Source organism: Falco peregrinus, chromosome 14, assembly GCF_023634155.1.
Source record: "Falco peregrinus isolate bFalPer1 chromosome 14, bFalPer1.pri, whole genome shotgun sequence".
NCBI classification, from domain to species: Eukaryota; Metazoa; Chordata; class Aves; order Falconiformes; family Falconidae; genus Falco; species Falco peregrinus.
In genome coordinates, this window is record NC_073734.1 from 2537682 (window position 1) to 2559216 (window position 21535).

A 21535-nucleotide genomic window follows, 5' to 3' on the forward strand; every position below is an offset into this window, starting at 1 on the left:
AGCCATAATTTATTAAGAGATTATCCCCCTGATTATAAAACCTGATACTTTTTTAAAAAGACCCACTGAGCGTAAAGCTAGTATGACTGGCACCGATTTCTCAGATCTTCACCAATGACATAACTTTCCAGTTCGCTGCAACTTCCCTATTATTTCCACGTTTTTAGAAAGCTACCCTTTACAGAGTTCTCCAGAAATAATTTTAATACTTTCACATAAAACCAATGAACACGAACATTTCTGTCTTTTTTTTTTTTTTTTACCTGTAATATACTTTATATCCATGTTCTGTGTGTCTCAAGGGCCACTAATCCTGTACATTCACCGAGTGAAATGTGGAAGAAATCCAAAGAGAGGTAACTCGAGTCATACTTGTTAGGAAACACCAAAGACATTTTGTGGGTTTTGAGACAAGATGACTTCCCAGGCCCTGCCCTGTTCTTCAGTGGCACCTCGCCACACTCACCCAAGTCACGCAGACCTGGCTAGCTGGGGAGGTCCCAGCTGACTGGAAGTTAGCAAATGTGACACCCACCTACAAGAAGGGGCAGGAGGAGGATCCAGGGAACCGTGGGCCTGTCAGTCTGACCTCATGATCTGCTTCCTCTTTCAGATGATCTTTGTACATGTTGTCATCTCACTGCACGTACAGGACAACCAGTTGATCAGGCTCGGTCAGCATGGGTTTATGAAAGGCAGGTCCCCATGGACAAACCTAATCTTCTGTGACAAAGTGACCCACTTAGTGGATGATGGAAAAGCTGAGGATGGTGTCTACCTAGAGCTACTGGAGACACTGGCTGCTCACAGCCTGGACAGGTCTACTGTTTGCTGGATGGCTGAGCCCAAAGAACAGTGGTGGAGTTACATCCCGCAGGCACTGGTCACGAGTGGTGTTCCCCAGGGCTCAGTGCTGGGGCCGGTTCAGTTCAATATCTTTATCAATGAGCTGGACGAGGGGACTGAATGCACCCTCAGTAAATTTGCAGATGACATTGATCTGCTGGAGGGCAGGAGGCTCTGCAGATGGGTGTGGGCAGGCTGGGCCGATGGGTTGAGGCCAATTGTATGAGGTTCAACCTGGCTCAGTGCCGGGTCCTGCACTTGGGGCACAACAGCCCCCCGCAGCGCTGTGAGCTTGGGACAGAGCAGCTGGGAAGCTGCTGGGTGGGCAAGGGCCTGGGGGTGCTGGTTGGCAGCTGCTGAACATGATCCAGCAGTGTGCCCAGGTGGCCAAAGCGGCCAACAGCATCCTGACTTGTGTCAGAAACAGTGTGGCCAGCAGGACTAGGGCAGTGATCGTCCCCCTGTGCTTAGCACCGGTGAGGCCACACCTCAAATCCTGTGTTCAGTTTCGGGCCCCTCACTGCAAGACAGACATTGAGGTGCTGGAGCATCTCCAGAGATGGGTAATGGAGCTGGGGAAGGGTCTGGAGCACAAGTCTTACGAGGATCGGCTCAGGGAGCTGGGGGTGTTTAGCCTGGAAAAAAGTAGGCTCAGTGGGAACTTGATTGCTCTCTACAACTACCTGAAAGGAAGCTGTAACAAGGTGGGGGGTCAGTCGCCCAAGTAACAATCGATAGGAGGAGAGGAAACAGTCTCAAGTTGTGCCAGGAGAAGTTTAGACTGGACATTAGGAAAAACTTCCTCTCTGGAAGGGTTGTCAAGCACTGGTACAGGCTGCCTAGGGAGGTGGTGATGTCACTGTCTCTGGGGGTATTTGAAAGACGTGTAGACGTGGTGCTGAGGGACATGGGTAAGTGGTGCGCTTGGCAGTGCTGGGCTAACGGCTGGACTCAATTTTAAAAGTCTTTTCCAACCTACATCATTTCATAATTATATGAATATGGACCTCCCCTCCTTTAGCTCCACACTCATCTTCTTTCCTTCCTCTATCCCTAAGTCATCCTTGGCATCCTGTACCTGTAGTTCACGGGCCATAATGTGTGTTTTAGGAACATGTCATTCTGAATAGCTAATCGGCAAGAGAAGCACCAGACAAGTCACTTGAACACCTTCACGCTATCCTCCCCTCTTGTGGTACTGATATGGAGAAATAATGTGAAATGGGGATAATGGACATGGATTGTGATTGTATGTGTCTGCTTAAGGAATGTGGGTATGGTGACTAGTCATGGGTGCGGTGACAACTACAGTTTTGAGGAGACGCCTGCCCCTCTTCCTCTAACAAAGGGGAGACGGGGAGACGCCTGCCCCTCTTCCTCTAACAAAGGGGAGACGCCTGCCCTTCTTCTTCTAACAAAGGGGCTATTTAAAAGAGAATAAGAAAAGATGAGAGACATTCAAATGCTATCTAGAGGGAGGGAGTGCTAAGTCTCCTTGCTGGAAAAGATTGGGTGGTCACAATCACCTGAAGAAGATCGGGTGGTCACAAGGACATGAATCACCTGAAGAAGATCGGATGGTCACAAGAACATGAATCACCTACAAACCTGCAAGACCACCACATTCCAGGCAAAGGACTGATAAGCTAATTAACATACGAAGCGGGGTTTAGGTAACAAATATGTATAGGCGTTAATTGAATATTCATTTGTTCATTGTATAAATGTGAGATGGTTTGTCACTTTGGGTATGCACGCTTGTGGAGGAGCGATCCCCCGTGCATCTGCGCGCAATAAACATACCTACTTTATAACTTTCGAGTTATAGAGTCTAATTCCGCACGTCAGTTTGGCGAGCCAGGCAGGAGGATTTCTGCTCGGCTGAGGGACCAGCTGCGGAGCGGACGCTCCTAGGCGCGCCCCGGGAGATTTCCTCGGAGGAGCCTCCTCTTCTCAGCTGTTCACCCGGGAGCAGAAGAGAAACCCCTGGATCCACGGATAAAACGGTATGTTTAGTAACGGGGCGGCTGGTGAGACGCACGGAGACGTCCGGCGCGCAGCGTAGTCCCCAGGAGGAAAGGTACCTTGGGAGGGGGTTTGCTGACCAAGGGGTGGCCGCTAGCGATCTTGAGGGCAGATCGAGCAAACCCGAGGTTACTGCCATTCCTAAAAGCCCGGAGGCCTCGTGACGGAAAGCGGGGGGCGGGACGGAATAAGGCGGAATCTCACAGGAACAAGAGGGACCTCACAGCAAAAGTAAAAGGGAAACTTTTGCGTAGGAAAAAAGAGGAAGCAAAAAAAACTTCCTTTAGGTTGTCTTAAGAATTGGGGAATTCCTGGAATGTAACAACTGAAATAGCGCTCTGTGTCTTGTTTGTTCTATGTGTTGTCTTGTTATATGTTCAAAACTTGGAGTTATGAAATGTATGTTGAAAAATATTAACATTCTGGTAATTTGTGGCAAATAGCGGAAAACTTAACACTCTGCTTAAGACCAGGAAAAATTGGTTTTTGTTTGTTGTTTGTTTTTTGGCAATTGTTCATTGAAATGCATACTTTGTGAACTGTTAGTGTTCCTAAGAGTTTGTACATAAGTGCACGGTACCGTATAACATACTGCTTGTGTGACTGCGGGCTGCCCGGAGAGTGTGAATGGTGTGATTGAGATGCGCATTTTGATTTTCCGTGTATAGCTTAATTATTTTGACTAAGTGTGAGTGCAAGAGTGCTTGAGACAGGCGTTTGAGTGCAAAACGAGTAAAAAGCTCTATCCGCGTTTCCAACCTTGGGTGGCTAAGGCGGCCGGAGAAAAACAAAGTAATTAAAATTGCAAAATGGGAAATGGAAGGAGTAAGCCCTGTGAAAAATCGCCTTTGGGTTGTATATTAAAACATTGGAGTGATATTGTAGGACAGGGTGGTACCGAAAATAGAAGGAAATTGGTTAAATATTGTAATCAGTGGTGGCCTTTGTATAAATTGGAGAGCGATGCGAAATGGCCTCAGGAGGGAGGAACGTTAGATTATAACACTCTCCTGCAATTAATGTTGTGTCTGAGAAGAGAAGGAAAATGGGACGAAGTATCGTATGCAGACATGTTCTTTGTCCTCCAGGACAAACCTGAGTGGCAAAAGGATTGTGGATTAGTACCCCCTCGGGATCCTATGGTACTAGCACTAGAAAGAGTGCGGGATTAACATCACCTGATCTTTGATTGTGGCTCTAGAAAAGGATAGGAAAAAACTGAGACCTAAACTAGAAAGATGTTCTTGTTGAAATTTTGTGTTAAAAAGCTCAGGTTGCGGTTCCTTCTGTGGAGCAACCAGAATGAAACACGTTGTAAGATATAAAAACTTGTACTGATGTATGTAAAACCTGAGGCATGCGTGTGTGTGTGAAGAATCAAAGACCTTGTGAAAGTGTTGGGGTGAGTTTGTACAAACCCCCGTACCCCCTCGAAGGTGCAACTGAATCATGCTGGGATGCATGGCAGGATGTTTTCTGTTTGCTTGCAAAGGCCTGATATGTAAGAACACAGACTTAAAGCAACAAGTAGCAGATTTGCATTCAGGGTGAGAAAGAGTTAAAACAGAAGTGCTGCTGCAGAGGCAGGCTTGTGTAACCTGCAGAGCAGGAAGAGCATCTCCTGCCCCGAACCCTTCTGCTGGTGAGGAGGAGGGTTGCTCTTGCTGACAATTGAGCAGAAGGACCTGACAATGTCACCCCAATTGCTGCAGCATTTGCAGTACAACAGGACCGGTAACGGCCCCTTTTAGGGCAGGGAATGGGTATGAGGTGGAATTTTAGTGAATACAAAACCAACTTGTTAAACTTCAGTTAAAAAAAAAAAAAAAAAAAAAAAAAAAAATTTGTTACAGTTGTGGGAGCTGCTGGCCACCAGGAAAACATCCTGAAACCTTTAAAGTACAAACTAAAAAAAAACAAAACAAATAAGAATGCCAAATTCACTAAAATCTTTGTTGGGATGAGATTTATTAGAACATCTAGACGTTTAAAGAAGGGGAAATGAAATTAAAAGTTAAAAATGATCAAGTAATTGAAATATTGAGCTTATCTTTAATTCAGCAGAAAAGAGGAAAAGAGGACCTCCCTGAAGTAAGAGAAATTTTTAACCAGGTGTATCTGAAAATAAATTCCAGGAAAGGTGAAAAATGCTTTACCTGTTACAGTAAAATGATAAGGGGGAGGCTTGCTCAGTTCAGATAAAAACAATATCCCTTGGTCAGCAAGGCTGTGGGGATATTGGCAGAAAAACTGAAATAAAATACACTCTGTAGTAGTTCTACTAATGTAAATCTGTGTGTTTTGCCATGACAGTGACTTGTTATGGGATGTGCAGATGAAACTGCATTGACAACGAAGTACAAGGAATAAGGTTGGTCAGGTGCCTCCTACCATAGTCAAGGGCAAGACTGGGTTGGCCTCTGTGTTTGCCACCAAGAAGAATCTTGAGCTCCGCTGTTGGCTGCAACCCAGTAGGCGTTGAGCGGTGGGAACATATGCCATGCCAGACCTTGATGCGAGGCATGGCCCACTCTGAGGCACTGATTTGGAAATTGGAAACTGCCTGGCCGACCATGAGGCCAGACAAGTAACAGAGGAGGTAGGAAAGGAGGAATTATCCTTAATACCAGATGATAAAATCCAAACTGTAAGTACAGATCAAGAGCCAAACTATTCTAAAGAAAACTTGAAGGTAATTCAGGACATGAATTATAAAATAAAATTAAGTAAATGGACTTATTTAAGGGATGGTTGTATAGTGGTACCATCCAATTTAATATGGACCACAGCCCTATTATTAATAAGACGCATTGGGGAGCTGATATTTTATATAAAAGTCTAAATCAGAAATTGAAAGGGCGAAACTTGTATACTGTAATAAAACAGGTGACTCAGCAATGTGAAATGTGTTTACACAATAATCCCAATACAGCAAATAAAATAAAACTAGGGAACATTAGCAGAGGGAATTATGCAGGGCAACATTGGCAGATCGATTTCTCGGAACTTCCTAGAAAAGGGGGGTATCGATATTGGTACTAATGGATACCTTTTCAGGTTGGCCAGAAGCCTTCCCGTGCAGAACTGCTAAAGCCCGGGAAGTGACCAAAATACTACTCCAAGAGATAATACCTAGGTTTGGAGTCCCAGCGGTAATGTCCTCGGATAGAGGACCACATTTTGTGTCCAGAATAGTGCAACAAATTAGCCACCATCTAGGAATAGATTGGCAATTACATACCCCATACCGACCACAATCGAGTGGCCAGGTGGAAAAAGATGAATCATCTAATCAAACAACAGATTGTCAAGTTAGGCCAAGAAACAAATCTAACTTGGCCCCAGTCTTTGCCATTAGCTCTTACACGAATTCGAACTAGACCGAGAGCAAAAGAGGGGCTTAGCCCATTTGAAATTTTATATGGACGACCCTATGGGGTACAAAAGGGGATGTCTTCACAGATTGGTGAAGAAACAATGACTTCCTATATGGTGGCACTAAACAAACAATTAATAAGAATTGAGAAGCATGTGATGGGAACACGCAGTAGGGGTCTGGATGGACCTGTTCACGATATACAACCAGGAGACTATGTATACGTTAAGTGTTTTGCAGATAAAACCCTGGAACCACAGTGGACCGGACCTTTTCAAGTCCTACTCACCACCTACACTGCAATCAAGGTTGAGGGACAGAATTCTTGGATTCACCATACCCGGATTAAGAAAGCCCCTGCAACTTCTTGGAAAGTAACCCCAGATAAAAAAGAACTGAAACTCAAATTTACTCGGACAAATGGGAACAATGTGGGTGGCAAGTAAGTGAACCTGAGCGGTTGAGGATCCACCATATGGGAAGCGCACCACAACAAACAATATAGAACAAAAGAGTCGGGGACTGAGCCAGTGGCCAGTCTTGCCCAACTTGTTATTAGTAAGCCCCAACTCAAACAAAGAAAGATATTTTTGATCAAATATGAGGAACGTTTAGATTCTTAAAATGATCAATAGTGGGTTTAAACCATTTGTGTTTTTTTGTACCCTCTCTCTTGCCTACAACCAAGAGCCTGATAAATGGCCTTGGAATCATGCCCAGAAAAAACACACTGGAATAATGGGAAAGGTGGACTCAAAGACGAAACTAGCTATGGTGGTTTTTTCTGAAAATGAGGTGTACCAAAGGAATCAATGGGATCGGGAGGATGTACACAAAGTCGACCGATTATGGGGAAAATTAGGAGATAAGATAAAAGTAGGATGTCAAACATATAATGAAAAGGATAACACCAAGATTTCGGGAGACACCCAGATTAATGTCAGAAAGGCAGATAAGGAATTTACCCTTCTAAATACAACCGTGTGCTTTAATTCACGGGAATGTTGGCACAATTTTACCTTAACCGAGCCCATCTTTATAATATGCCTAGGAAAGGAATCCCCAAGAACAGCTCTGACTTATAAGATCAAAATAACAATCATGCTAACCACTGTTCCTACCACCACCACAGTTACAACAACCCCATTAACACTTGATCTTAAATTAACTAAACCAGTTCCAAAGATTTATACAATTGGACCATATGTAATCAGAAATACAGGTCAGCAACAAATGTTGTTTAACCCAGAATGGTCTCTTAAAAGAATAGAGTTACAAATACAAGTCAATGTTTCTGATGTTAAGCCATCCTGTTCCCCCTTCTTACGAACCTCTTATGAGGGATGGACAACTTGGTTAAGAAAAAGGGGAAATATTTATCGAAACAGAATAGTGAGAGATGTAACTGGAATGTTGGGAACAGGACTCGGAGTATTAAATTCCATAGACTCAGAGGTGATAATGAATAAACTAGCCGCCACCACGGCCGATCTATCAAAACTACAACAACCACTAAAATCTTCATTATTGGCATTAGGGGCACATCAATGGTTGATATCGAAGGTACTCCCCAGGTGGGAACAAATAAACATGGAAGATCATCAACTCATCACTAAGGCATTAGGTGGTTTACAGGATGACGTCGCCCTGGCTCTAAGTTGCATCCAAGCCCAAATGTGGATGCAATCAATAGCTGCATCCATAATAAGAGAAGGAGAGGAAGGCATATTTCCTACGGAAATTCGAAAGATGGTTTGGGACAGTGCTACGGAGGTAGAAAGAAAACTCCAGTCATGGTGGAATATGGTGAACTTTACCTACGACCCCAACACACACACCATCACAGCTTTTGTGTTAACCATACGTAATGCAGTAATAATTACCATACACCCCATTGTAGCCCTTGGAATTAACCATAATGGGGTGCTCCTATACCCTTTTGAACATAGAACATGGGCCAGAAAGATAGGCGACAAGTGGCAAACAGTAGATTTAGAATCTTGCATTATGCGAGAGCAGCAGGGCTTCCTCTCTGAAAGCAATACTATAATGGCTCAGGATACTTGTTTAGATACAGATCAGAAAATATGTCATTTCGAGGCCCGACCAAATGCAAACTTGAAAACAGTAATTATATATGCAGGGAAGGGATGTGCGTGTTTGAGAACTAAGTGTAACACAATAACCATAGATGGGGAGGTAAAAGAGACTGCACAGTATTCAAATTATTGTATTTGTAATTTTACTACTATCACAGGATGCGATTTTAGTTACTCAGCCCCAGTAGTGTCTCATCAATTCTTAAAATCCAATTTTACCCTATCACAGATAATAATTCCTACCCCCATAGGACTAAATATAAGCAGTATAAAAGAACTATTAAAACATGCAGATTTACAACGTATACTGGAAGAAACCAAAGAAAAGGGACATGAAACTCTTCTTATGATCCATCATGATGTAGAGGGGATCAAGAAAGTTTTAAAAAAGGTAGAACAGGATGGAAACCATAATTGGTGGGATACTCTCTTTGGCTGGTCACCCTCTGCAACAGGAATTCTTAACACTCTGGTACACCCCATTGTGATCTTATTAATCAGTTTAGGAATTTCCTTAATACTAACCATTATGTTATATTTGTGGGTTTGGAGAATGTTTAAAAGGGTAACACTTATGTATGATGCTTTATATCACTCGGGAAGGCTGCTTAAGTAAAAGAATTTACTTAATTTAATAGAAAAGGGGGGATTGATATGGAGAAATAATGTGAAATGGGGATAATGGACATGGATTGTGATTGTATGTGTCTGCTTAAGGAATGTGGGTATGGTGACTAGTCATGGGTGCGGTGACAACTACAGTTTTGAGGAGACGCCTGCCCCTCTTCCTCTAACAAAGGGGAGACGGGGAGACGCCTGCCCCTCTTCCTCTAACAAAGGGGAGACGCCTGCCCTTCTTCTTCTAACAAAGGGGCTATTTAAAAGAGAATAAGAAAAGATGAGAGACATTCAAATGCTATCTAGAGGGAGGGAGTGCTAAGTCTCCTTGCTGGAAAAGATTGGGTGGTCACAATCACCTGAAGAAGATCGGGTGGTCACAAGGACATGAATCACCTGAAGAAGATCGGATGGTCACAAGAACATGAATCACCTACAAACCTGCAAGACCACCACATTCCAGGCAAAGGACTGATAAGCTAATTAACATACGAAGCGGGGTTTAGGTAACAAATATGTATAGGCGTTAATTGAATATTCATTTGTTCATTGTATAAATGTGAGATGGTTTGTCACTTTGGGTATGCACGCTTGTGGAGGAGCAATCCCCCGTGCATCTGCGCGCAATAAACATACCTACTTTATAACTTTCGAGTTATAGAGTCTAATTCCGCACGTCAGTACTGTGCAGGCAACAGAGCTCATGTGTTTGTACCAAGCTTTTACAGGAGGGTGGAAGTAAAGAGGGTCCAAACCAACCTCTGTTATAATGGCTTTTTGCTCCTTGACTCTCTTGGCTTCTTCTGAACATTGTTCAAGGCTGAAGACTTTGGAGAGAGGCAGTGGTTTTCCGCTTCGGCACAGAATGGCTTGGCACGTCCCCACATTGGCCACCGTCAAAGAGAAGTTGCTGGCTGGATCAGCCGCATCGTGACGAATATAGCACAGGACAGCAGAGGAACCCAGCTTCTGTCCAGCCATGCCCAGCTTCCTGTTGGAAGAGAAGGTGTAGGAAGGCTCCAGACTCCAGTGACAGGCATTCTGGAGGGCTGCCTCACCCCACCTAACACATTAAGTGATATACCTATGCAGGTCCCACCAGGACCAGCTTGCTCACCGTCCTACCTGTGGGAGACCAAGAAGGTGTTGGACATGAACATGGTGTCTGACTGCTGTACCTCCTCCAGGAGCACATCGGCCATGGTGCACTGCAGCAAGCGCGGCAGCTCCTCATTCTTGTCACCATCAAATATGCCATACACAGCCTCCACTCCCTCTGCAAAGCTCCCCAGTGCCAGGGATGACACACACAGCCTGTTAGAAAAGCACACAAGCAAAGTTAATGTCTCAAAAGATTACACGGTCCCCCAAACCACAGCCAGCAGGCACCTTTCCCGTGAGTGCTGTTCTCACAGGGCAGCAAAGCCATTGTCCCTACAGTCACTGCCCCATGAGATGTACAGCTGCATTTTATTACTGGAACTCCTGAACCCTCCTTGACCACACTCAGGTCTAGAGGGCAGTGGGCACAGCCAGCAAGAGAAAGATAAGCATCTCTGCCAGGGTGGGAAGCAAAGTCCAAGTGTCTCAGGATAAGCGTGAAAACAGAGGGAAAGGACAATGCAGAGGCTTGAGTTACCAAGACTTAGCAAGAGATCTGGAGAGACAGAGGGACAGATGAGCTCTTGAGCAAAATGGGTCTTCTTGGGTCCTTAGCAGTGTACAACACCTAGCACCCTGAGAAGACAAAGTGTCAGCATCCAGCAGACCACAATACTCACTTATTTCTTTGGCCTGCCATCTCAGCTACTCCATGACTCCAGAAGGCAGAACTGAGCGCTGAGTCTGCCGTAAGGGAGGGCTTAGCATCAATCTTCAGTGTGGTAATGTGACTACAGAGAGAGAAGAACAGAAGTCATTCTCTCCTGGACGCTGCTGAATAGTTAGTGTCCAAAGGACCTTGTCCAGTCTAGAGTTTTAGACAGCAGCCTGAGGAAAGAACTGCACCAAGGAGAGGAGTTCAGGGCCTTGGCCTTCTGGAGATGTCTGGCTGCTTATGCCAGAGACAGCTGGGAGAACCTCATACCACCTGAGAAACCGTTTGCTGGCTCTGACGATTTGGACCAAAAGGCTTTGCCCTTCCTACAAGACCGAAAGCTTCAGCTGCCACAGGCAGGGAACATTACAACATTATCCAGTGCTGTGATACACACTTTACTATCCCATTTTCCATCCTGGGAAGGGTTACCCTTCCCTGTGCAGGACACTATTGGGTTGGCACCTCCATGGCTCACCTGAAGATGTCCAGTGTCTTATGTTCTAGCACCAGGTTTGTGTTTCCGCTCAGGTCCAACTCTTGCAAGGCAGCTGGCAGTGCCTCAGGGATTAGTATTTCAGTTAAATCGTTGCAGCTCAAGTCCACAAACTGCAGTATCAAAAAAAGCACAATGAAAAATAAAATATTCTCTGTTCTGTCACAGATCTCTGTTCTGTGATCAGTTACTCCAGCGCTCCTTCCAAACATTGCATGATCCCACTACTGATTGTATCCCACAAACAGGTCATGAAAATGGGTCTGACCTATCAGTAGAAGAACAATTTATAAGCAGCAAATACTTAACAACCTGAAATAGCCAGGACTCCAGTACTGAAAGAATAGGTCATGCTGAAGATAACAGGTGGCTGCTTATACATACAAACCTGCCTAGCTATGTAACACTCCCTACTGTCTCAAAAGGTAAACCAGAAATACACAAAGTCAGAGACAGAGGGTAAAGATCAATGAGAGAAGAGCCATCTTTGTTCAACTCAGAAAGGCGACTCAGATGCATATTCTGTGCCTTCTTCTTGGGCTGATCAAGGAAAATGCCGGGATCTCCATTTTCTCTCCTAGCAGTTTCTCCTCATCCTCCAACCCAAACTTTCCCAATATCTCTTTACCTTCTCTGCAAGAATACCTGAATACGGGGCAGATGCAGGATCTCTGGAAAGATGCTGATTTCATTAGAATGTGCAATAAGCGTATGAAGTAGCTTGCAGTTTGCCACTGTTGTGGGAATTGTTTTCAGTTTGTTGCCACTCAGATTCAGTTCTTCCAAGTGCTCCAGCTTACCAAGTTTGCTGAAAGAGAAATAAAAGAATACTTTATCTTATAGGCAAGAACTTGTCACTTTCTGAACCTGAGATAAGGTATCCATAGACACTGCCCTTTATGACCTACATTTCTAATTTATTGATAGGAGACCAAAAGTCCTAAGAGATGCTCCAGTAAGAGCTCAGGGTCCCCAAGCATGGCTTGTATCTATATACAACTGAAAGGTGCCTTCACCCTGATTTCTAAAGCACTGAAGCAGAAGACTATAGTGTCTTAATTTGAAAATGCAAAACCCTCTAAGCTGTGTCAGTGTACTTTGGTGGGAATAAACAGGTTTACAGGAAAGTGGTTCTTTAGCCTGACTGATACCAGCAATAATCATGGCAAAGCTCGCACAGATGCAATCCATACCAAGTTAATCATGCTGACATGATTAATAAAAAAACCCTTAGATTTTTGTGTTAATATAAGTGAATGTGCTCATTTCTGTGAGACCACAAATTAAGCTATCACAGAAGTCTACCAGTATAGCACTAGTTCTCTACTATATTCTAAAGAAAATATATTTGATACCCCAAAACTGGATTGCAGAAGATACTGAAAAGTAATAATGAATTAAGAATTCAGTGTAACTCCTTCCAGTAGGGTTCTGTGGGGAGGCACTTTTGATTCAATGACAGTCAATAGATTAGTGATTAATAAGAAAAACATATACACACTCACCAAATTATACCTAGTAAAACTGGCAAAAAAAAAATGGTGGAAACTCATTTTCAGCATATAGCAATATGAACTACTTGGTGACATGAACTCACTGCAAGAGCACGTGATTTAAATTAGCCAAGTAATGATATGCACATGGGAACTTGTGCAAGTCACAGTTACAGAGGAAACAACCTTCAGAGACATGGCCCTGAAAAAGGCTTGAGTCAGATGAACAGGCACTGAGAAAAGAACAGTGTATAAAGATGTTGCCAGAAGGGGACTCAAGCAGATGCTCATGACCAGCATTATCTGCTGATGATTTTCAGTAAGTGCAGTGTCCAAGTTCGGCTGTCTACATAGCCACAAAAGGATTGACAATCTGGAAAGGATTCAGAGGAACCCTTCCCACATTAAGAAACTAAAAAAGCTGAGTCTATTTATCGTTAAGCATAGACAGCTGAAGTTTTATTAAGCTATGCTTGGAAAATCATAAAATCACAGAATGGTTTGGGTTGGAAAAGACCTTTAAAGATCATCCAGTCCAACCCCCTGCCAGGGGCAGGGACACCTGCCATAGCCCAGGCTGCCCCCAGCCCCGTCCAGCCTGGCCTGGGACACCGCCAGGGATGGGGCACCCACAGCTGCTCCGGGCAGCCTGGGCCAGCGCCTCGCCGCCCTCATCATAAACCACTTCTTACTTAGGTCCAATCTAAACCTACCCTCTTTCAGTTTAAAACCGTTGCCCCTTGTCCTGTCACTACAGACCTTGGTAAAAAGTCTCTCCGTGCCTTTCTTATAAGTCCCCTTTATATATTGAAAGGCTGCAAGAAGGTCTTCCCAGAACCTTCTTCTTCTCCAGGCTGAACAACCCCAACTCTCTCAGCCTTTCTTCATAGGAGAGGTGTTCCAGCCACCTGACCGTTTCTGTGGGCCCCTTCTGGACTTGCTCTAACAGGTCCACCTCTTTCTTGTACTGTGGACCCCAGAGCTAGATGCAGTGCTCCAGGCAGGGCCTCCTGAGGAGCAGAAGGGGAGAATCCCCTCCCTCGACCTGCTGACCTTGTTTCTTTCCATGTAGCCCAGGACAGCTGGCTTTCTGGGCTGCAAGCACACATTCCCAGGTCACGTCCAATTTTTCATGCACCAGTACCCCAAAGTCCTTCTCTACAGGGCTGCTCTCAATCCATTAACTCCCCAGGCTGTACTGATATTGGGAATCGCCCTGACCCAGGTGCAGGAGCTTGCACTTGGCCTTGTTGAACCTCATGAGGTTTGCATGGACCCACTCCTCAAGCCTGTCAAGGTCCCTCTGGGTGACATTGGCTAGAGGAAAGGAATCAACTGCACCACAAAAAAATATCTGATACTACATAGTTTTCATACTAGAAAGACAGCATGATATACTGGTAAAAAGAAGTAGGTAAATAATTCTTGCTGTAAAATAAGATGCATGCTTACACAACTGAGAGCAACTGGAATAACTTAGTAGGAACACATGGGAGCTTCCAGTCTCTTAAATTTCTACGCTGAGCACAGATTTATCTCTATTTCAACTCCAAATCCTAAGCCTGGCGCATTAATGGATTAAATTATATGACTTGCACTGGGCAGTTCAGACAAGTCTGACTGAGGGTCTTCTGGCAAGAGTGAAAAGCAAAAAAATACAGCACAGCAAGCTGCCTGCCAGTAGCATTGAAGTTGCAAAGAAGTATTACCTCATCCCCCCCGCACCCCGCCCCCAACCAGGTGGACAGGAACCACTACAGCCAACAGTACCCTGTGCCAATCCCCCTTAACATGCTGTTCCTCGGTGTGCACGTAGGAATGGCAGGCTTTTGTCATCAGGCCGCAGGGAGAACATTTTGCTTTGACACTGATTCACATACAATTGCAGTAAGGCAGGCAACAGATCCTCCTGGTGAGCACTATCTTGCCCACCAGCCTTACTTATTTACCTTGCGGGGAAAGTCTGTAGGTTGTTGTTTGCCAGATGCAGGATCCGTAGGCTTGGGTGTCCCACCAAGACAGGGATGCATTGATCTGTGAGGTTATTATTGGTCAAGTAAAGCAGCTGCAGCATGCTCAGACTCTCCTCCCCTGTACATGCAGAGGGCAAGGACTCCAGGCTGTTTGCAGATGCATTCAGGTACCTGAGGCTAACCACAGCAAGTATAAAAATCAGACTTCACATCATCTAAACCACTCCCTTAACAGCAGGAAAAGGAGCTATACAAATGCCAGTGTGGACAGAGCAAAAGCATTAGACAAGAGGCCAGACAACACCGTGTAACATCCCTACTCACATTAAGATTTATGAGTCTACTACTGACTGATTAGCTATATAGCACTGTGGATGCACACAGCATTTTACAGTAAACAGAGCCTGTGGAGGGGGTGGAAGCAGACTACATAAACTCCTACTCAGTCTTTAAAAGAAGGGTTGACTCATGTCTGAACAGACAGTTACAAAGGGTTGTTCATTTGTAAGAGTCTCTCTTGCTGTTCTCCAACGACCTGATGTACTTTCTGCTGTAATATCTGAAAATCTGTATGGCGTCTTTCCTTTGCACCTGAATTTACACACTACTTTTAAAGACAAAGCTCTTCAGGCAGTAACATGATCTTAGAAACAGCTGCAACTGAAGCTAATTTTTGAGCTGGCTGTTGGGTTAGGCAAGCCTCTGTTTCCCTGTAATTAAACAGTAACATGGACCGATTCCCTCAAATCAGCTTGACGACTTCCCTTAGAGCACCTGAATAAACCTCCTCAAAGTGCATGCCTCATGATCTCTTATGCAAATGGCACCTTGCAAGGACAGTCACACAGGCATTACTATCAGCTTCTACAGCTCCAGATGTTAATGCAGACAAAAGATGCTCACTGCTGCCACTCACTTCAGAGCCTTCACAAAGAGCGTCTCTGGGAGTTTAGTCAACAGGTTGTGCTGAAGGTCTAGCACCTCTAGTGGAATGTGTTCTAGAAGAGGTGGAAGGCTCTGCAGACGATTGTGCCCCATCATCAACTTTCGAAGACTCAAGCTGCTGAGGATCCTAGAAAGACACAAGGTTTTCTGTATCAGCTTGGTTCATTCCCCTCCACATCCAAAGTGAGAAAAGGTAGTATTTAATCCGTTATGATTTAACTGTACAGCACAGAAAAATTAAAATAAACTGATCCATAAAATGTAAACAATGACAAAGCAGAAAACCACACGTGGTAAGGTGTCTCAGTCACTCTGAATGCTTGGAAGTATATCTACATTTCCCTCTGTGCTATCACAGATGAGTAACTTGTGATATGAGCCTGTCTATGTGCATATGCCCTAGCATTCACTCAGGCAGATAAAAAACATAAGTAGTGACAAAGAATGGATTTAAATGCCTTTTTTCACTTGTAAGCAGAAAGAAGTGCTCCCCCTGTGCCAACTTAAATTCAGAGCTTTAATCAGCTACTTAGCACTTCTGCATTAATTCTGAGGCTGTTGTCACATTCTCCAGAATTGCAGTGCTTATTGAGGGAAAAGGCCTCTATCCCCACAAACTGCAGAGAACTGCTTGCAGGAATTCTGAGAAAGGATATCTGGACATAGCCTAGAACCTCCCTGCCCATTTGTGTGAAGTGATAACTTGGGACTATGTTCTGAGAGCCCCATACAGAACAGCTTTGAGTAATTATACTGGAAGGGGGGAAATATTCAAATGCAGATACACCAATTTCCTTATTCAAGCTGACTTCTCCAGAGCTGGCTTGGGCATCTCCACTCAACACTGTCATGCACCACTTTGATACAATTATGGTTTCGGACAGCTGTGTAAGACAACTTCATGGTGAACTATACCACTTAATGCAAGGCTCTTCAAGCTTTAGTCTGCTGGATGAGCCTGATAAATGGCTGAAGGTCAACACCGGCGAAGTTCTAACTATGAACAAGACATACTTACAGCGTTGATGACAAATGAGATCCCCAATGGATACAGTAAATTCCAGCATTTCAGAATCTTTAAAAATACTTAAACTTCCTTTCAGAATATATTATTTCTGTGTCCAAATCTTGCAAGTTCTTTCTGCATAACATACTTAAAATTTGGTCTTTTTCACCCATTGGCATGGCTAAAATTATTTTCTAAGTTCTCATTATGGCATCCTCGTTACATCCTTTTCTTGCCTTTGATGTATATAGACCTGTCTCCGACATCCATTAAAATGTCACCACTAAGATCACTTTGTATGCCTGCCGCTTTAATTGCTTCAACCTGCTCTCTGCACTTCCTCACCGTAACCTGCCCTTCCATTCACTTTCAGTGTAGTTTACTCTAGACATTGTCTCATTCATTACAATCACCCCCCCACTAAACACACTTGTTAGGCTAAGAACATTTGTGCTTTGCTTCTTCCCGTGATGTCCCTTGGAGAAGTTGTTATAAATATCTGTAAAATTATGTTAGTTCTTCGCTCCCCTTTACCATATTTCTGCAGAAACTGAAAGGGGAACAGGGAGAAAGGAGATGACTGATGACATTTGCTGAAGCTACCTTTGAGATCAGCTGTATCACATCTCCAATACCTCCCTATGAAAGGTAACAGAAGAAATCTGTGGGGCAATGCAAGGAATATTATGGCCTCACCTATGACCCGTGTTTACAGACACTATCTTAACACAAATAAATCACAGCAGTATGTCCTACTTCAGGTGCAAACAGCTGCAGTGGAAGCTAGAAGCACAGGATGAAATTACCTGGCCCCTGTTATTCAAGAAGCTGATTTGGAAGTCAGTTCTTTCCAGCATTTGAATACAGAGTGTTTTTGACACTGCACAGAAAAAGTGGGTTATATCTCTGCACAACAAAGAATAAAGCAACTGAAATAGCACTGCTTCTCTCTCCCAGTCAGCTCACCATAGAAGAAAGCTCAGCTCTGTATAAGAAGGTTTGCTGACCTTGACGGAAGCTCCACAAGGAGGTTGTAGCTTGCATCCAAAACTTCCAGTTTCTTTGCCTCACAGGCCCAGTCTGGGACACACTGCAGTTGATTGCTGAGAAAAGCAAGGGGGGAAAGCTAGGCAGCAGCACTCCATAGGGAACATACTCTGTTTGAACACCGCATGAACAGCAGTGACAGCCAAACCAAAAACAATAGGCAGAAAACAGACAACAGTATCCAAGCTAGTCACATGGAATTCATCTTATGGCTAGCTGTGTAATGCAATCTGAGCTGGTGCATGGTTGGTAGAAAGTACTGACGCAAGGCTCTGATGATCAGGCTTTTTTTTTATAACACTGACTTCAGCAGAACAGAACACCCCTATGCTATCCTGCTATCGTGCTTCAACCCAGAACTGAAGCAAAAGGTGATCAGGTCCTCTGAACATCCTGTCTTACAGGTCTCACAATGCTGTTCCAAGGGCAGACATGGTAACGGAGCCAACAGCAGAGATCACTGGCAGCTACTTGAAATGTTTGCTCCACAGATTCCCACCATTCAGCCCAGTAAGCTGCCACAAGTTCAGTGGTTCCTGCTTGGCTTTTTTTGCTGGTTACAGCCTACAGCTGCAGCCAGTCACCTAGACAGGTCATACTGGTTCAGGGGGACTTCTGGTCTGGGAGACTTTCACCATTGCTCAGTGTTAGACTTTCCACTTCTATTGTGAAGATGGAGTCTTCCCTCAATTGCTCTTAACTCTTCCAAAAGCTTAAAAGCCAGAAAATTTATGCAGGAAACAGCAAAGTGTCCAGATACTTGCTTTATATTCTGTGGTGTATCGTCACTTACTGAGAGAGTTCCAGACATGTCAGTTGACCAGGAACCGGATAAATATTGACAGCTGTCAGACCTGATGAAGTAAAGCAAATAATTATGATTTGCAGAGCTGCAGAGGGAAAACAGCACAGAGAAGCAGACTTGTTAACAAGTGAGACTCACAGCCTTACTTTATGGATACTCAAGGTCTCTACTCATCCTTCCCAAGACAGAGTTCACACTTCATACATCTGCCATGTGGCATTACAGCTTCTCACTATCCCATTTCTCCATCTGCCATGTAGGGCACCAGAACAAAGGAGAATTGTGCTTTTATTTGTGGATTTCCAGACAGATCTCACTGGAAGCTGAATTCCTTGAACAGTAACTCAATACCACAACCTCACCCTGTTACACAGCCTGTGCACATATGTGATCCCTAGGAGCTGACCTCCAAAAGACCCATCGCGTACGGCCTCACTACTGTAACAGCAGCATATACTTTTTTTGCACAGGAGAGGGCAAAGGGCTGTTTCCCTTTCTTCCCAGGGCTTGAAGGAAAAAGGTGGCTGAAGAAGGCAGAGACGTACAGTTGCTGTTGGCATAGAGGGCCCGAAGGGAGAAGCCACTCAGCGTCAACTCTTTCAGCTTATTCCGCTCGCAGTGCAGCTGCTCCAGGCTGCACAAGGAGCTCAGATCCAGATCTGTCATCTGATTGTCTCGTAAATCCATATAAGTCACAGATTTGTTCCCCTTCAGTGTGTCAGCTACTGCTCTTTTCAGGTTGTTCAACCTAAACACTCAGAGATAAGAGTTAGAAAGTCAGAAAATCAGACACTGAACACTGGACATCAGTAAGAGAAGAAAGGAAAGGAAGAGTTCTGGTGAAGGCTAACACCAAAGGTGAGAACAGTGAAATGTGAGAAGCCATGGTGGATTTCAGGCAGCGAATACAAAGACTGCTATGTGAAACCATTTTACTCATTTCCCAATATTTAAGAGATTCTAAAGACCAGACTAGAAATGAGAAGCTGAGCCAAGGGACAGCTACTTTGCACTGACACAGGAAGCTAATGCAGAGACTCAATACTAGTCTGCCTTGTCACAGACAAAAAGTCCTTTCTCCCTTTCTGAGAGCTCTGCAGTTGGCAACCTGGAGAATCAGGATCACATCTCTAGGGTGGGGCAAAAAAGGGAGAAATCAGAGCTATGGAAGCTCATGGTAACAGCGTATCAAAAGAGGAAAACTAGAGAGTGAGCCACATTCAGTGACTTCAGGCATTGCTCGGCTACTCTTGCTTCTCTAAGTGAATTCTGCAAACACTCAGAAACAGAACTCCCTAAAACCTAAAGAATCAGCAAGAGGAAAAAATTACACTATTTTATTGCAAAATGTACTAGAAGTTACACAGCTCCTCTGCTGTAAGCGGGAAGTAGCAATCTGGTTTATGTGCATAGGCAAGCTTCCCCCCTTACCTCAGGTCCACACTTTTGATGTGACTCATACGGTTCAGCACTGCAAGGTCCAGCGTCTCTAGCAAGTTCCCTGCCAGGGCTAGTTTGTCTAAGATGATGAGTTTCTCACAAATTGCTGGCAGTTCACAGAAGTTATTGAAGGAAAGGCCAAGGCAGCTGAGCTGTTGCAGACCTCCCAGTTCTTCTGGTAAGGATGTGAGGAAATTCCCATCGAGCCAGAAGGTCTGGAGACTGCAGCAGTGAAAAAGTGAAAGAAAAGAATTCAGCAAAGAGTAGTGAACATCACATTTAGCATTTTCAGTTAATTTCCTCGTATAGCTAGCTGGTCTCAGTGTGGCTATTTCTTAAAGGTACCTACGAGCTAATTTTATTCTCATACACATCAGAATATGTTCTCTTTGCATCTGCTGCCATCTTGCATTCCCTTGCCTTCTTTCTTGTTATCTCCTTCCTACATTCTCTTCTAATTTATTTGTTACATCAAATGGAGCTGCAGACACTCCTTTTTTAAAATAAGCTGGAGGAAAAACAGGCCACAATGAACCAATAGCTCAGTATCAATGTTTATCTAAAGGAATGCAGTAATAGTCTTGCAATTAGATTTACTTAAGCTTAACCTTTTATGCACTCTGGGTAGCTACTGGGGAAAATGGAGAAGGTTTTTACTCCAGCAAACACTTCAAGCCAAAATTTTCAGAGGGGATTGCCCAAGCATTTCCACACTAAAATCCTCTTTTTAACACAAAAAGCAAGCAAATTCTGTAGAAAGCTATCAAAACATACTAGTGCTGACAAAAATCACTAGACCTCTGTGAGATGTTGCCAGAGAAAAGTTTTACACAATAAATTCGAAGTTTTATAGAAACTGCATCTGTATGGAAAATATTAAATACAAATAATAAACAGAAATTCAGAAAGTCACACACCTCTGCAGCTGCAGAAAAATGTGCATTAACTTATCTGAGAAACAATACAATTGCCTTCAGATTGCTTCGTCTGCATCACATTTCCTCACCTTCTCTAGATCAGCAGCTGTCATGTTTTAATAGTAGTGATAAAGGAATTGCACCTGAGACCGTCTGCAGTCCTGTAAGGCACCCTTATACTTTAAACTTGCATACAGTTAAGAACTGTGCAAACCCTTTTGTGTAAGACATTTATGAATACTGCAGCAATATAAACAGCATGCTCTGCTTGTACAAATAAGGTTCACACACTAGGCCTCTGAATTTGAGAGGCATGGATATTTTTCCCTAGTTCTACAACGCCGAACTGATCTCCACAGATGTTTTGCTGTACTAGTCTGCAGTTTCAGGAAATGCCCCTGACAGTGTGAGCTTTAGATAGAAACTCTTAACTGTTTTTATGTAAACATAACAATATTTATGTTTAACCAGTAAGACATCACCAAAATAGTAGTTTAAAAGGGGAAAAAAAAAAAAAAAAAAGATGAGAACACAGGAAGGAAACAACAAGAAAGCAGGTAAGTGAATGCAAGATGGCAGCAGATGCAAAGAGAACAAGATGCCTTCACTTTTACATAACAATGGACATAAACC

At 43.9% G+C, this 21535-nt stretch overlaps 1 protein-coding gene across 8 annotated transcripts in view; it reads right to left on the reverse strand.

The window, feature by feature from the left end:
* PHLPP2 (PH domain and leucine rich repeat protein phosphatase 2) overlaps positions 1 to 21535 on the reverse strand; it is a 48572-nt gene that overhangs the window by 6059 nt on the left and 20978 nt on the right. For 5 of the 8 annotated variants that reach the window (XM_055819168.1, XM_013297695.3, XM_013297698.3 and 2 more), the window contains 11 exons: positions 19977 to 20207; positions 19091 to 19293; positions 18534 to 18594; positions 17701 to 17796; positions 15659 to 15814; positions 14719 to 14919; positions 11922 to 12084; positions 11259 to 11389; positions 10746 to 10856; positions 10090 to 10278; positions 9724 to 9955 (listed from right to left, as the gene is read on the reverse strand). In XM_055819168.1, coding sequence (XP_055675143.1) covers positions 9724 to 9955; positions 10090 to 10278; positions 10746 to 10856; positions 11259 to 11389; positions 11922 to 12084; positions 14719 to 14919; positions 15659 to 15814; positions 17701 to 17796; positions 18534 to 18594; positions 19091 to 19293; positions 19977 to 20207 — 1774 coding nt within the window. Of the gene's footprint in view, positions 1 to 535; positions 724 to 9723; positions 9956 to 10089; positions 10279 to 10745; positions 10857 to 11258; positions 11390 to 11921; positions 12085 to 14718; positions 14920 to 15658; positions 15815 to 17700; positions 17797 to 18533; positions 18595 to 19090; positions 19294 to 19976; positions 20208 to 21535 lie in introns of those variants that run through there. The other 3 variants (XR_008749860.1, XR_008749859.1, XM_055819171.1) reach the window with 3 other exon arrangements.